The following is a 15,680-nucleotide window of genomic DNA, read 5'->3' on the forward strand; positions in this document are numbered from 1 at the left end:
TCCAATATGGATTGAGGCTCAATGTCAAGAAGACAAAGATTCTCACCACTGGGCCAATTGGTAGCATCAGGATGGATGGTGAAGAGATTGAGGCAAGTTTTAGTTTGCTTGGCTCCACAGTCAACACTCTTGGCACCAGTAGCCAGGAAATTAAAAGGTGTATTGCCATGGGAAAGTCTGTAGTAAGGGAACTCTCCAGGGTACTAAAGAACAATGGTGTCTCTCTGGAGACTAAGGTGCGCCTGATACAGGCCATGGTCTTTGCAATCACTTGTCATGCATCAGAGAGTTGGGCAATGACCAAGGATGATAGAAGGAGAATTGATGCCTTTGAGCTATGGTGCTGTAGAAGAGTATTTAGAGTACCATGGACTGCTAGGAAAACAGATTTGTTCTGGGAAGGGTTAAACCAGGTGGCTTCTTGGAGGCAAGGATTCTGAGGCTCCGTCTAACATACTTTGGACATGTTATAAGGAGAGAATGGTCCTTGGGGAAGGACATCATGCTAGGGAGGGTGGAGGGACAGCGCAGGAAGGGAAGGCCCTTTATGAGGTGCACTGATTCAGTGACTGGGGTAATCGGGATGGAGTGTCAGAAACAGTGCGATTGGCACAGGACAGAGCGGAGTTTAGGGCTGTTGTACATAGGGTCGCTATGAGTTGCAAGCGACTCAACGCCACATAACAACAACAACAAGAAGTAGCATAGGAAGAGCAGCTGATGCATTTGAACCTTTTGCCTTTTGGAGAGCAACTCTACCCATTAGACCATCAGCGCTCTCTATCTGGATTCACAGACAGAGTTAATTTATAATCTAAAACTAAGATGCAGCTGTTTGGTTTTTCTCCCAGGAAGGATCAGAAAATTACTAAGAATCTCATAAGCAAGATGGTATGTAGATATAATAATAATAAATGGAAGAAGTTTAATGAGAACATTTAATCTAAAAAATAAAAAACAAACTCTTTTCTATTCCAGATATGTACATGTATTTTCATGTTTGTATTTTTAATTAAGATAGATGACTGAAGAAAAAAGATAGATGAATGAATGTGATTAAGGTATGTGATCACATAATCAAAATTAAATCAGCCATCTTGATGTTTACCTTCACATATGTTGGCATTAGACAACGTGAAATTTTGCTGACTGAATAAATATTTTCTGTTAAAAAATTTTTTGGGAGAGCAGAGAAGGGATGCTATGGTTGTTGTTACATGCTGTTAAGTGCAAACAACCTCACAGCTGATCCTCCAGTGGGTTTTCAGAGCCAGTAAATCACACAAAAGGAGACTGTTCATCTTTCTCCCAGAGTAGCTGTGGAATCAAACCATGTGCCTCTGGGTTGACAGTGCAGTTCATTACTACTAGAGACCACTGGAACTACACAGGCAGAGATGGAATAAATGAAAAGTTCAATGCAAAAATTTTTAAATACTGTTTTCAAGGAAATACTAGTACTACCAGAAGATACCAGTAGAGACCGGTCCTTAGAGAGGGACATCATGCTTGGGAGGGTGGAGGGACAGCACAGGAGAGGAAGGCCCTCTATGAGGTGGATTGATTCAGTGACTGGGATAATTGGGATGGGAGTGTCAGAGACAGTGCGATTGGCACAGGACAGAGTGGAATTTAGGGCTGTTGTACACAGGATCGCTATGAGTCGCAAGCGACTCGACAGCACATAACAACAACAACCAGAAGATATGTCTTAATCAAAATGTATACAAATAAGCCTAGAGAAATTTTGTCACTTGTCCCCAGGAGAGGACATAAAAACTGGTAAGCATAGCAATAGAAAAGTTCTAGTTATGCTAAAATCATACTGTACCACAGACACAAACACAAACTACAAAGGAAGAAAACTGAGTATACTGAACTAATGTTTAACACCTATCTTTGAAAGATAATTTCCTTCAAAAACTCAAGAAGATAAAATAAACTCAAGATCACTATTGAATTTCTGTAATATGTATGCATCTTTTGGCCCAAAGAAACAAATGCAGAACTATTAAAAACTGCCTGTTTGAGCCGAGAAGTAGAATGCTGGGTATGGAAAGTCCCACAAAATCTGGTAACTCAATTTTCTCTGATTGTGCAGACTTTTGAAGACACGGTAGTTCAGTTTTTCAGATTAATAATTGACTCCCTGCACCAAACACAGATGCAATTAGTGTAACAAGGTGTTTCGAAATCAAAGACATTATCAAGAGTACATTATGCATATGTAGCTCCCAGAATGAACATGGATACATCCTGTCACTTCTGGGTCCTTGGTTTGCATCCTAGGGCTGTCATGAAGCTAACCTTTGGATGACATTCTTCTTCTTCTTGATGGCCTGCCTAAGTGGCTCCCTGAGCGTCACCTGCGAGAAATCCTGCAGGGCAGCATAGACCGTGTGCCGGATGGCATGGTTGAACACACTTTCCATTCGACCCATCAAGACCTGCAAACCTTTAATCATGGCAATCACCTGCAAGAAAATGCATGAAACAACTTAAATGCTATTTCTGTTCTGTAGTCACAGTCACTATAATTTCTTATATTCACAATTATGTTTCCTATTTGTTTACTCTTGTAGTTGCTAGGGAGTTGCACTGTTAATCCAAATGCAGCACCTCTCTAGCAACCGGAGTTCACTAAAGACTCAGCAGGGGAAAGATGGGTTGTCTCTTTCTGAGCAATTAACAACCTCAGAAATCCAATGGAAACATTCTATCAGATTCTACTTATTTGCCTACTTTGGGTTATATGGTTTTTTAACACTTGATGGTCCAGTGCTGCTTTGCAAAAGAGCAAAAAAGAAAAAGGAAATTTCTGTTAAAAACTGATCTGAAGCAAAAATTAAAATATTACACACTCAACCTTAGAGGATGGAGGAAAAGACATGCTTAAATTTATCTCTTTTTAAAAAATAAACATGAGTATTATAAAAAAGAAAAGGCGGAATATACTTCAATATGGATTGAAGCTCAAAATCAAAAAAATCAAAGATTCTCACAACTGGGACAACTGGCAACACCATGACAGAGGGAGAATAGACTGAGGTTGTTAACAGCTTACTCAGCTCCATAATCAACACTCTTTGACACCAGTCAGGAAATCACAAGACAAATTGTATTAGGGAACTGTTGTTGGGGTCTTCTCCAAAGTGCTGAAAACTAACAAAGTGAGTCTAGAGTCTGAGGTGTGCCTGATCCAGACCATGGTCTTTGCAATTACTTGCTATGCATCAGAAAGCTGGACAATGATTAAGCGTGACAGAAGAAAAACAGACTTTTGAGTTGTAGTGCTAGAGAAGAGTCTTGAACATATATGGACTGTCAAAGACAGAAAACAGTTCTGTCCTGGAGAGGGTGAAATGATACTGCTCCTTGGAGGCAAGGATTTTGATGTTCCATCATACATACATTGGGCATGTTGCCAGGAGGGACCAATCCTTGGAGAAGGCATCATGCTTGCCAGGGTAGAGGGATAGTGCAAGAAAGGAAGACCTTGGATGACATGGAAGGACTCAGTGACTGGGGTAATGGAGATAGGTGTGTCAGAAACAGGGAGGTTAGCTCACAATAAAGCAGGGTTCAGAGCATAGGGTCACTATGAGCTGCTGATGAGACAGCACATAACAATATTCATCTAAAATTTCCTAAGAATAGCAAAATCAAGTACCTAAAAAATCAAGGAAATAAAGGTTCTCTAACTATAGAACGGTACCATTGATTTCACAGGCAAGATTCTACTGAAGATTATTCAAAAACAACTGGAACAGCACATCAGCAGAGAACTGCCAGAAGTCCAGCCTGGGTTTTGAAGGGGTCGTAATACTAGGGATATTGAAGCTGATGTTAGATGGATCTTGGCTGAAAGCAGGGAATACCAGAAAAATGTCTATCTGTGTTTCATTGACTATGCAAAGGCGTTTGACTGTGTGGATCATAACAAAATGTGGCTCACTCTAAGAATGAGAATCCCAGAACACTTGATCGTTCTAATGAGAAACCTGTACTTGGACCAAGAGGCAGTCGTCAGAACAGTGCAAAGAAACACTGCATGGTTCAAAATTGGGAAAGGCATATGCCAGGGATATGTCATATCTCCATACCTTTTCAACCTGTATGCAGAATAGATTATCCGAGAGGCTGGGCTCTATGAGAAGTGAGGCGTCAGGATTGGTGGAAGATCTATTAACAATCTGTGTTATGCAGATGACACAACCCTGCTTGCTGAAACTGAGGAGGACCTGAAATGCTTGCTGCAGAGGGTCAAGGATTGCAGCCTTCAGTATGGATTGAAGCTCAATAACAAGAAGACAAAGATTCTCACCTCTGGACCAACTGGCAGCATCAGGATGGATGGTGAAGAGATTGAAATTGTTAACAACTACAGTCTGCTTGGCTCCTCAGTCAACACTCTTGGCACTAGTGGGAAAGTCTGCTGTTAGGGACCTCTCCAGGGTACTGAAGAGCAATGGTGTCACTTTGGAGACTAAGGTGTGTCTGATACAGGCTATGGTCTTTGCAATCACTTGTTATGCATCAGAGAGTTGGACAATGACTAAGGAGGACAGAAGAAGAATTGATGTCTTTGATCTGTGGTGCTAGAGAAGAGTATTGAATGTACCCTGGACTGCCAAGAAAACAAACAGATTCACCCTGGAGAGGGTTAAAACAGACTGCTCCTTGGAGGCAAGGATTCTGAGGCTTCGTCTGACATATTTTGGACATGTTGTAAGGAGGGAAAGGTCCTTGGAGAGGGACATCATGTTTGGTAGGGTGGAGGGATGGTGCAGAAGGGGAAGACCCTCTATGAGGTGGATTCATTCAGTGATTGGGGTTTGAGGATGGGTGTGTGAGAGGTAGTGAGATTGGCACAGGATAGAGCAGGGTTTAGGGCTGTTGTACATAGGGTCGCTATGAGTTGCAAGCGACTCAACGGCACATAACAACAACAACAATATGGTAAGAAGTGAAATCCCTGGCCTTCTGAGGGCCTTTAGGCCCTCCAGTTTTGTACCTGAGGATACACTGAGGGTCTCAGTCCAAGTCCCTATAATGAGGAGATCCAGAATCCTTGTGGCAGCTGCTTACTGGTCTGGTCTTGGACTTGAGACAGGGTGAACCCTCATATATCTTTGTGCCCTAAAGCCATAGTGTTATAGCATCCAGGAGACACAGCAGAGCAAGAAGACTGACAGCCACTGGAAAGCCTCCCAAAGATGCTAGGGGCCTCAGAGACTTGAGAAGGGAGCCTAAGTGGATGCAAACTCAGGCCCCTCTTCAAGCCAATGAACATGAGGTTTTATGAAGCCAGGGCCTGGACTAAACCAGGGCGATCCCAACTGGTCAAGATTCTTATTTACTGAAGATCACAGTTTTAGTGGGTGTGGAAGTATAGTAAGTGAAGCTCAAGACAATGACCAGATATGTGTGTGGAAATGTTTGGATGGCACTACTCTACATTATTCCACTGGGAGAGATACAGCAAAATATAGTACCACATTTGGCCAATAAGAAGTGTTGAGTGACCTCTGAGATTTACTGGCTATTTACAGAAGGCTTATGAAATGACTGTTCTCAACTTCTCTCCTTATTCTTTAAAACAAAATTTTTTTGTTACATTTACTTCATCATACTTTGATCCACAATCAACACAACTAGTACCTGCCCTGAGGGGTTAGGAGATGTACTGCATTGAGCAAGGCTGCTGTCTGAGACTTTCTCAAATTACTGAAGAGTAATGATGCCAGTTTGAAGACCAAGGTGTCCCTAATTCAGGCTATGGTCTTTTTAATCACTTGCTACAAATCTGAGAGACAGACAACAAATAAGGATGACAGAAGAATTAATGCCTTTGAATCGTGCTGTTGGAGAAGAGTACTGAATATCCCATGGACTGACAAAAGAACAGGTATAACATGGAGAAAGTGCAGCCAGAATGGTCTGTGGAGGCAAAGATGAAACTTCTTTTTTTTTTCTATGTTAGACATGATCCTAGCAGACACTATTCCTGTGAAAAGGACATCATGCTTGAAAAGGTGGAGGATCAGTCAAAGAGAGGAAGGCCCACAACAAGATGAACTGACACAGTGACTGCAGCAGTGAGCTCAAGTGTATCAGAGTTGATGAGGATGGCATAGCTTATAAGGTAGGATTTATATCTGTTGTTCATTAAAATCACTATGAGTCATACTCATCCAAAGGGAAAAGAATGAAGCTGGTCCCTGTGCAGGAAAAGGAAGTTCAAGTGGCCTAGGTTGCTACACTTTTCAGAAGTCTTTTGTGCCACCTGGTTCTTGGCTACCTCCTGGGAATTGATCTCTGAGTAATTTATGGTGACCCTTGTTTTCTCTGAGGGTCTGCACTTTAACTAGCTGAGGTCAGTCAAACTTTACACATGCAATTATAAAATGTTGCTGACAAAATTAAGTGTGTCTCGATGACTCAACTAAAACAGAACACCTAAAAGGTCAATAAGCCTCTTTCCCTCCGATATTTTAATCTACACCCTTATGCTACAATAAATTGTAGTATGAGTTAGTAGCTACTGTGTCTGTGAATCCTTCCAGTGAAGCAGTAAGGTTAGCCTTAGGGACCCCTGAGCCAATCCCACTACATCTGACTTACGAGAATCATCCCAATATAAATCACAGATCGATAAAATTCCAAAAACGAAATTCTGGGGCAAACCTTCTTTATCCTGCATTAGGGAACAGTTTCTTAATTATGGGAACCCAATAAAAAAAAAAAAATACTAAACTGAACATTATTAAAAGAAGACTTTGGTGCTTTAAGTAACAAAAGACTTTGGTGCTTTAAGTAACCAGAGTCGATCTAGGAGAAGAACTTAGACAAATTTCCTTACCTCTACCAGGGCAAATTTCTCCTCACTAGTGTAGTTGTAGCGTGTAGCTCGCTCATACTCCTCAGCATTGTCAGGGCAGTCTTTGTTGGAGTACTTATCTGTTGGGTGCACTAGTTTCCATGAATACTGATGTAGTGAGAAAGAAAAGAAAAATTACATATCAAATACAAAAAGTTTCACTTTAGTCTTATTTGCATGATCACTGCCAAAGCTTTCAAAAGGTAACTTCAGAGTTAAGTCATCAGGTAAAATACTTAGATCTTTTGGGTTGACTCTAGCCTTATCAGTTACATTTGTAAAGAAAATCTGCCTTTCAAATGATTAGTTATCCATCCAATTTAATAATTTTTCTTTGACCAAAATAAACTATAAGAGAACATTTTTATGGTTTATACGCATTTGAGTCTTCTATGATAGCAGAAAGAATTTTAATGTTAAAAATATGATAATAAAAATCATTATAATGGTAAACCTTTAATCTATAAATACGTGTTAAAATATCAGACCTTTAGAACACACATAAATGCACTTTGAACAATCTTAGAGACATTTTACACAAACATATTGTTCTCTATATGCCCAAAGATACAACGTCAATTTGTTCTAAACTCAAACACCAAAGTCAATGACTAGAAAAATATCTCTTGGAAAGTTCAGGGTGAAAAAAATACTTCTACCCAATCACTAAGAGCTCTCACTGCACTGTTAACACAGAAGTCACACCGCTCTAAACCACCATCGGCTCACAGGGTTAAAAATGGGCTCTATCCTCCCTGCAATTTACAACCTCCAAAAATTCAAGAGATGTTCAGTTATGAGTTGGCTCTGACTTGATATGAGTAAGTGAGTGAGTGATCCTATCATGGGGTAGAAGGTGTTTTGCTGTTTTGAGTTTCCAAATTAAAGTAGCTACAGAGTCCATACCACTTCCATCACGTGTGCACTCCACTGAGACAGGAGTTGCAGACCCTGCAGAGCCAAGTCAAAGAGTTTGCGGTACTCAGCATCTGTCTTCTGTGCTTCCTGGCGGCCAGATCCTGTAACAACCTAGAAAATAGGCAAATATAAGCATTAACAAGACTATCTATCTAGAAAAACCACATGTACTTACTAACTGGCTCAAACCAATATTAAAAATTGATCCCAAAACTATATTCTCAAGCATGTAAAATAATGTGACTGCAGGACAACTGCCTCAAAGATGGCAACAAAAGGGGCTTCCTAGAGGATATCCCACACCACTCAAGAAAGGTCACTACCAGCCACATTGGAGAGTTCTGCAGGAAAAGAGCTACTGCATTGAGTCAAACCAGGTAAAGAGACACAGCATATGGGTTTGTTTTTAACACAAAATGAAAACTGAAAAGGTGACGTAACATTCTTTGAATGTTCTTATGTTGCAGACTTTATTACTATCATTGTGATTAGCTGCCAAGTTAATTCTTACCCAAAACAATCAAATATGTATAAACTAAAACTGTTGTTCTGTGCCATTGAGTCACTTGAGATTCATAGCAATGCTACGTACAATAGCTCTAAACCCTGCTCTATCCTGTGCCAACCTTATCGTCTCCAACACACCTTTTCCCCATTACCCCAGTAACTAAATCAATCCATTTCAATGTGGGTCCTTCCCTCCTGCACTTTTCATCCTCCCTCCCAAGCATCATGTCCCTTTCCAAGGACTGGTCCCTCCTTGCAACATGCCCGAAGGACGTAAGATGGAGCCTCAGCATCTTTTCCTCCAAGGAGCAGCCTGGTCTCACCCTCTCCAAAACAAACCTGCTTGTTCTCTTAGGAGTCCACGGTATATTCAATACTTTTCTCCAATACCACAGTACAAAGGCATCAATTCTCCTTTTGTCATCCCTAGTCATTGTCCACCAAAGCAAGTAACTACAAAGACCATGCCCTGAATCAGGTGCATTTTAGTCTCCAGACTGACAACGCTGATCTTCATTACTCTGAAAATGTCCTGACAGCAGGTTTTCCCAATGCAATTCATCTTTGATTTCCTGGCTGCTGGTACCAAGAGTGTGGACTGTGGAGCCAAGCAAACTAAAGCTGTTAACAATCTCAATCTCTTCACCATCTATCATGATGCTGCCAATCGGCCCAGTAGTGAGAATCTGTTTTCTTGATGTTGACTATATTATACATAATGAAGAAATCAAATTAAATTAGGGAAAAGAACACAACCCTAAAGATCAAAAGCAAAAACTAAACAATGAACTGAACTGTTATCAAGTTGGCACTTTAATCACTGTGGAATTACTTCAAGGGACTTTTAAACATCATGACTTAACATCCCTTGTGGTGGTGGTGGTTGATGAGTGCCACTGAATCCAACAAAATAAGCCTTTCTGTAACTATCATCGTTTCTCAAAGTTCATCGTTTCCAGAGGCATGTTGTTTAGGAAGTGGATGTCACTCCTGCTTCCAAACCTGTCTTAAACTGGGAGCTCCACCAAACACTATCCACCATGGGTCCCTGTTATGGCATTAGACATAAAATTAACACAAATATTAAATATTTTTATTATATTTTGATTTACAGTGTTAATAGAATAAATGGAGATGGTTAACTGGGCATTGCCTGTTAGGTGGATAGCCTTGGAATTCCACTGGAGGTCAGCAATGAGTCTGACCCTATTTGACAGCAATGAGAAAGAAAAAAAATACAGGGGATGATGATATAAATCACATTATGTTGAAGTAGTTCTAAACCAGGATTTTCAGTACAGGATGGAAAAAGAGTTGATCCAAGAGCTCCAGTCACACTATAAAGTATGAGAACTACCTGGAAGCTACGTGAAGAGATTTTTCACTGGGTAAATTTAAGCAGAAATAATTAATGGATTAGATTCAAAAATAACTTTAAAAAGTTGATTTGTTTTCTTAAATGATGCTGTCGTTAGGTGCTGCTGACTCAACTAGTGAGTCATAGCAATTCTATATACAAGAGACTGCAATTCTGCCTGAGCCTGTATCACCTTCACAATCTGCTGTGCTTAAGCCCACTGATGCAGTCATTATAACGACCCATCTCATTGAGGGTCTTTCTCTCCTCTAGTCCTCTATCATTTCAAGCACAATGTACTCTTTCAGGAGGCCTAGACCATCCTGACACATTCGAATTCTATGAGACTAAGTCTCATCCTTGATAATTTATCAAGGGAGTACTATGGCTGTACATAACCCAAGAAAAATCTGTTCCTTTGGCAATCCATGTTATATTTAATACCCTTCACCAACACCAGAGTTCAAAGGCATCAATATTTTTTCAGTCTTGAAACTGACCATTATTTCTCTTGTTAAGTGAGCCTAATAATAATGGATATGGAGATGGTCTTCACAGAGTCAGTGTGGTCTCCTGCTTCAATAGTGCTTGAAAGGAACCCAGCATTCACCACTATCTCCCCAGTCAGTCATTTCCAGCCAGTCTTCTGCCACCTCCTCACATCAGCACCCCTGGATGTTCGAAGGTCCTCGCCTCTACTCCATTGTCACACACTGCCACCTCTCGTCCGCCGCCACCATGACCACGTCCCCTTCACAGGTGCTCCAGAACTACAACCAGGACTCGAAGTTCGTCATCAACCACCAGATCAACCTGGAGCTCTACACCTCCTATGTCTACATGCCCATGTCTTACTACTTCAACCGTGATGATGTGGCTTTGAAGAATTTTGCCAAATATTTTCTCCAGCAATCCCATGAGGAGAGGGAACATGCCAAGAAACTGATGAAACTGCAGAACCAGCGAGGCAGCGAGGCTGAACACAATGGATTGTGTGCTACACTTGGAGAAAAGTGAATCAGTCCCTCCTGGAACTGCACAAACTGGCCACTGGCAAGAACACCCTCATTTGTGTGACTTCATAGAGACACATTACCTGGATGAGCAGGTGAAATCCATCAAACAACTGGGTGACTATGTAACCAATTTGTGCAAGATGGGTGCCCCAGACTCGGGCCTTGCAGAGTACCTCTTTGATAAGCACACCCGGGGAGAGAGTGATGGCGAGAGCTGAGCAAAGCTTTAGCCTGGCTTGCCCACAGCCAGAGGGGTGACTCCATGGTCACCAGGCCACCTGCATGTCTTGCTGATTTTACCTTTTCTATAAATTGTACCAAAATAAAAACATAAATTTTAAAAAGAATAATGGATCCAAATTTTGCCCTACACTGCACACTATCCTCCTCATCTTCATAATCCCTGCTGTGCTTATACCCACTATTATAGCCAACCCATCTTTTTGAGGGTCTTCCTCTTTTTCTTTGATCTTTCCCAGCATGATATCTTTGCCACAGGCTGCTCTCTCCTGAAAACATTTTACTTACATGTAATATTAATGATACCTGGATAAGATGGACTGACAGTGACTGGGGTTGGTTAGATGTGTCATAGTGACACTGGCTCAGGATACGACAGTGTTCAGAGCTATTGTGCATAGGGTTACTATGTGTCTCAGGTGACTCAACAGCACGTAATAACAGATCCAATAGGAATCTCTGGTGACCTAGTGGTAAGAAGCTGCAGTGAAATCCCAAAAACATGCAGTTCTAATCCACCAGTTGCTTACTGGGAAAAAGACTGGCAATCTCCTTCTATGTGATTAACTACCTCTGAAAACCCGCTGGAGTTTAGCTATGAGTTTATTTCATCTGTTGTTGTTGTTATGTGCCGTCGAGTCGCCTGCGACTCATAGCGACCCTATGTACAAGAGCCCTAAACTCCGCTCTGTCCTGTGCCAATCGCACTGTCTCTGACACTCCCATCCCAATTATCCCAGTCACTGAATCAATCCACCTCATAGAGGGCCTTCCGCTCCTGCGCCGTCCCTCCACCCTCCCAAGCATGATGTCCCTCTCCAAGGACCGGTCTCTCCTCACTACATGTCCGAAGTAAGTTAGACGGAGCCTCAGAATCCTTGCCTCCAAGGAGCCACCCAGTTTAACCCTCTCCAGGACAAATCCATTTGTTTTCCTAGCAGTCCATGATATTCTCAGTACTCTTCTCCAGCACCACAGCTCAAAGGCATCAGTTCTCCTTCTATCCTCCTTGGTCATTGTCCAACTCTCCGATGCATAACAGGTGATTGCGAAGACTATGGCCTGTATCAGACGCACCTTAGTCTCCAGAGAGACACCACTACTCTTCAGCACTTTGGAGAACAATATTTCATCTAGATGTTACAAAACAACAACTAAAGACATGGTTCAAAAATTTTTAACTTCTACTGGATCACCCATTTTTGGAATGAGAATATGGATCTCTTTCAGTCAGCTGGCCAAATTTCTTGGCAAAGACAAATAAATACGTCCAAGGCTACATCTGTTTCTTGAAACATGTTAATCGGTATTTCATCAGTTCCTGGAGCCTAATGTTTTGCCAATGCCTTCAGTGCATCAGAGTTTTGTTTTGATTTAAAATTACTAGTGAGTATTAAAAAATGTGTTGATTTTTTTAAAAAATCTTATTCCTTTGTTTTTATAAATATGGCATTATTATGATCATATTTAAAAGATACACAGGGTTTAAAACAGTTTTTAAATGTTATTTTAGGTTAGCTTCAAATTAACTGAATATTGAATTGTGATGCAGGGAAAGGTACAGATGAAACAAGAGTGCTAATAAAACTAAGAACAGAACTGCTCTCTGCTTATGCATGGAAATTGACATAAAAGAATGTATAAACACACACACAGAATGCACACACAATGAGGCATGCAACCGCCAGAAGATACACGGGTCTGGGAATTCTAACCTTTAGTGTAATAGACAAGCACTACTTGTGCACTGAGAGCCATTATTACTTGAATAAATCTTGTCAAAAAAACTGAGTTAACACATCAAAAGGAATATATAATTCTTACAAAGAAATGTAGTGTAATAGGAAGAAATTCATACTCTGAAAATGACAAAGCATCAAAAAAAGAAAAACACAATCAAAAAACATTCCAGGTTCATGGGGTGCTGTTACTGTGGTAAGATGCACTAAGTCAGTAGCTCCTAATAATCCTTGTACAACAGGAGAAAACACTACCCTGTCCCGTGTCATCATCATATAATTGTTGCTAGGTTGAAACACACTATTGAAACCACTGTGTCATTTCTTTTCTTTTTCCCCACCAAGTCTGTATTTTACCAAACACAGATGTCTTTCTCCAGAGACTCAGCCAAAATGAGACGAAGTCTTGTCTTTGTCATTGCTAAGCAGCATTCTAAAATTCTTTCCCGACAGATTTGTTTGTTGTGGTAATTGGCAATATATTTAATATTCTTTATCAGCATCATAATCCAAAGGCAACAATTTTCCCCATGTTCCTTATCTAGAACCCAGTACTCACATGATATGAAGCAACAGAAAAATACCATAGCTTTGGTCAAGTATTTGTCCTCTGTTCTTTAACAGTTGGTCCTTTAGAGAAGAGTTTCCTAGTACACCACCTTTTGATTTTTCTATTATTTGAGAGAAAGTTTACAAAGAAATTGGTTTTTCACTCACTCATTAAGACAGGTTTTTGTTATGTGGATGACAACATTGCTTGCTGAAACTGAAGAGGACCTGAAGCACTTGCTGTGGAAGGTCAGGAATTGCAGTCTTCAGCATGGATTCAGACTCAATATCAAGAAAACAAAGAATCTCACCACTGGGCCCATTGGCAGCGTCATAACAGATGGGGAAGAGAGAGAGATTGTTCAGTTTTGGTTTGCTTGGCATCAGCAGCCAGGAAATTAAAAGACGTATTACCATGGGAAAGTCTGTGGTTAGAGACCTCTCTAAAGTGCTGAAGTGCAAAGGTGTCAGTCTGGAGACTAAGGTGCACCTGATACACAACATGGTCTTTGCAATCACTTGCTATGCATCAGAGAGCTGGACAATGACTAGGGATGATAAAAAGGGAATTAATGCCTTTGAGCTGTGGTGCTGGAGAATAATGTTGAATATACCAAAGACTGCTGGGAGAACAAACAGGTTTGTCCTGGAGAGGGTGAAACTGGGCTGCTCCTTGGAGGCAAGAATTCTGATGCTTCATCTGACATACGTTGGGCATGTTGCAAGGAGGAACCAGTACTTGGAGAGGGACATCATGTTTGGGAGAGTGGAAGAACAGCACAGGAGAGGAAGACCCTCGATGAGCTGGATCATTCGGTGATTGGGGCAATGGGAGTGGGTGTGTCAGAGAAAGTGAGGTTGGCACAGGATAGAGAGGGTTGTGGGTTCTTGTACATAGGGTCACTATGAGTTGCAAGTGACCCAATGGTATTCCTTGCTTTCTGCTAAGACCCATCTAACATTAGATATAATATCCCTAGTACCAGGACCTCTTCTAAATCCAGCCTGTACATCTGGCAGTTCTCTATTGACATACTGTTCCAAACGTTTTTGGATAATTTTCAGGAGAATCTTACCTATTTGTGATATCAATGATATTGTTAAATAATTTCCACACTCTGTTGGGTCACCTTTCTTTGGAAGGGGAACAAATATCGATCTTTTCTAGTCAGGGGGCCAGCTGGCTGTTCTCCAGATTTCTTGGCACAACTTAGTGAGCACATCCAGGCCAGTGTCTATTTGTTGAAATATGTCAATTGGTATGCCGTCAACTCCTGGAGCCTTGTGCTTTGCCAATGCCTTCAGAGCAATTTGATGTTTAGAAGGTCCTATTCATCTATTTTATCTTCCGATGGTTGTGGATTCTTGGTTATGTTTGAAAGTCTGTTCAAGTCATAGATAAGGGTTTTAAAATTTGTCCTATATTTTCTCTACTATCTTCATAGATTTTGGTTTAACCCTAGGCCTTTTATCTACCTTGGTTTTTGGTGTGTGTTGTGAGATGTGGATATACTTACAGTTTTCCGAAGACAGGTGTCCAATTTTGTTGGCACTACTTACTGAAGAAACTGTCATTTCACTACTTAATGGACTGTCTCTTTGTAAAAGATCAGATGACTATACAGAGTTGTTTTCTACTTTCTTCATACTATTACATTGGACTCTATTTCTGTTACTGTATCAGCACCATGCTGATTTGATTACTACAGCGCTGCAAAAGAATTTTATTTTTTTTTTGCTTTCTGAATGTAAAGATTTTTTTTTATTCCATTGTTGCACTTTTCTCCCTGCCCACGTCTCCCCCCCATACACTCTTCTCTTTAAAAAGTAAAGGTTCCGAGATTGGGAAGATGGCGGAGGTGGAGAGAGCACAGTGTGAAGAGCCAGAGGGATAGCAGCCTGTGTAAAGAGGATACCAGAGAGTACTTTACGCTCCACAGAGACTGACCATCACAGTGTGACGCGAACAGTAGGATTTTGAATCAGAACTTTTGCTAATACATTATTTTAGAAACTTTAAGAACCGGAGCCCTGCCTGCCTGCAGTGGTCCCGCAGTGGTCCAACCGCGACCCAGCAAAAAGCTGGAATCCACGAGCTGAGCTGAGCTGCATTGAGACTCACCTGAAAGGAAAAAGGTTTGTGGGGAAAGCGGCTGAATTCTCTTGAGCCCACTAAAACCTGGAGGGTCTGAGGTGCAGTGTGGACAATAGGAATTGAATCATAACTTTTGTCGAAACTTTTAGTATTGGAACTGAGAGAACAAAGCCGCGCGGACTCGGCAAAAACCGGAAGCCACTAAGAGACCCATTTGAAAGGAGAAAACTTAGTGGGGAAATTGGCTTATTACGTTTAAGCTCCCCTAAGACCCAGTGGGTCTGTTGCATGACGTAGACAGTAGAAATTTGAATCAGAACATCTGCTGGAGTGGACTCAGAACAAGCTAATAGCCTCAGTTGCAATCCGGACCACTTTT

At 41.2% G+C, this 15,680-nt stretch overlaps 1 protein-coding gene across 1 annotated transcript in view; it reads right to left on the reverse strand.

Annotated features, from left to right (window-relative positions):
* CYFIP1 (cytoplasmic FMR1 interacting protein 1) overlaps window positions 1-15,680 on the reverse strand; it is a 206,542-nt gene that overhangs the window by 144,222 nt on the left and 46,640 nt on the right. The window contains exons 11-14 of the mRNA XM_006898595.1: window positions 7,787-7,909; window positions 6,863-6,988; window positions 2,308-2,474; window positions 1,109-1,164 (exon numbers count right to left, since the gene is read on the reverse strand). Coding sequence (XP_006898657.1) covers window positions 1,109-1,164; window positions 2,308-2,474; window positions 6,863-6,988; window positions 7,787-7,909 — 472 coding nt within the window. The remainder of the gene's footprint in view (window positions 1-1,108; window positions 1,165-2,307; window positions 2,475-6,862; window positions 6,989-7,786; window positions 7,910-15,680) is intronic.

The sequence above is a fragment of the Elephantulus edwardii genome, unplaced genomic scaffold (assembly GCF_000299155.1).
Source record: "Elephantulus edwardii isolate Elephantulus edwardi_28Jun2011 unplaced genomic scaffold, EleEdw1.0 scaffold00234, whole genome shotgun sequence".
NCBI lineage: Eukaryota > Metazoa > Chordata > Mammalia > Macroscelidea > Macroscelididae > Elephantulus > Elephantulus edwardii.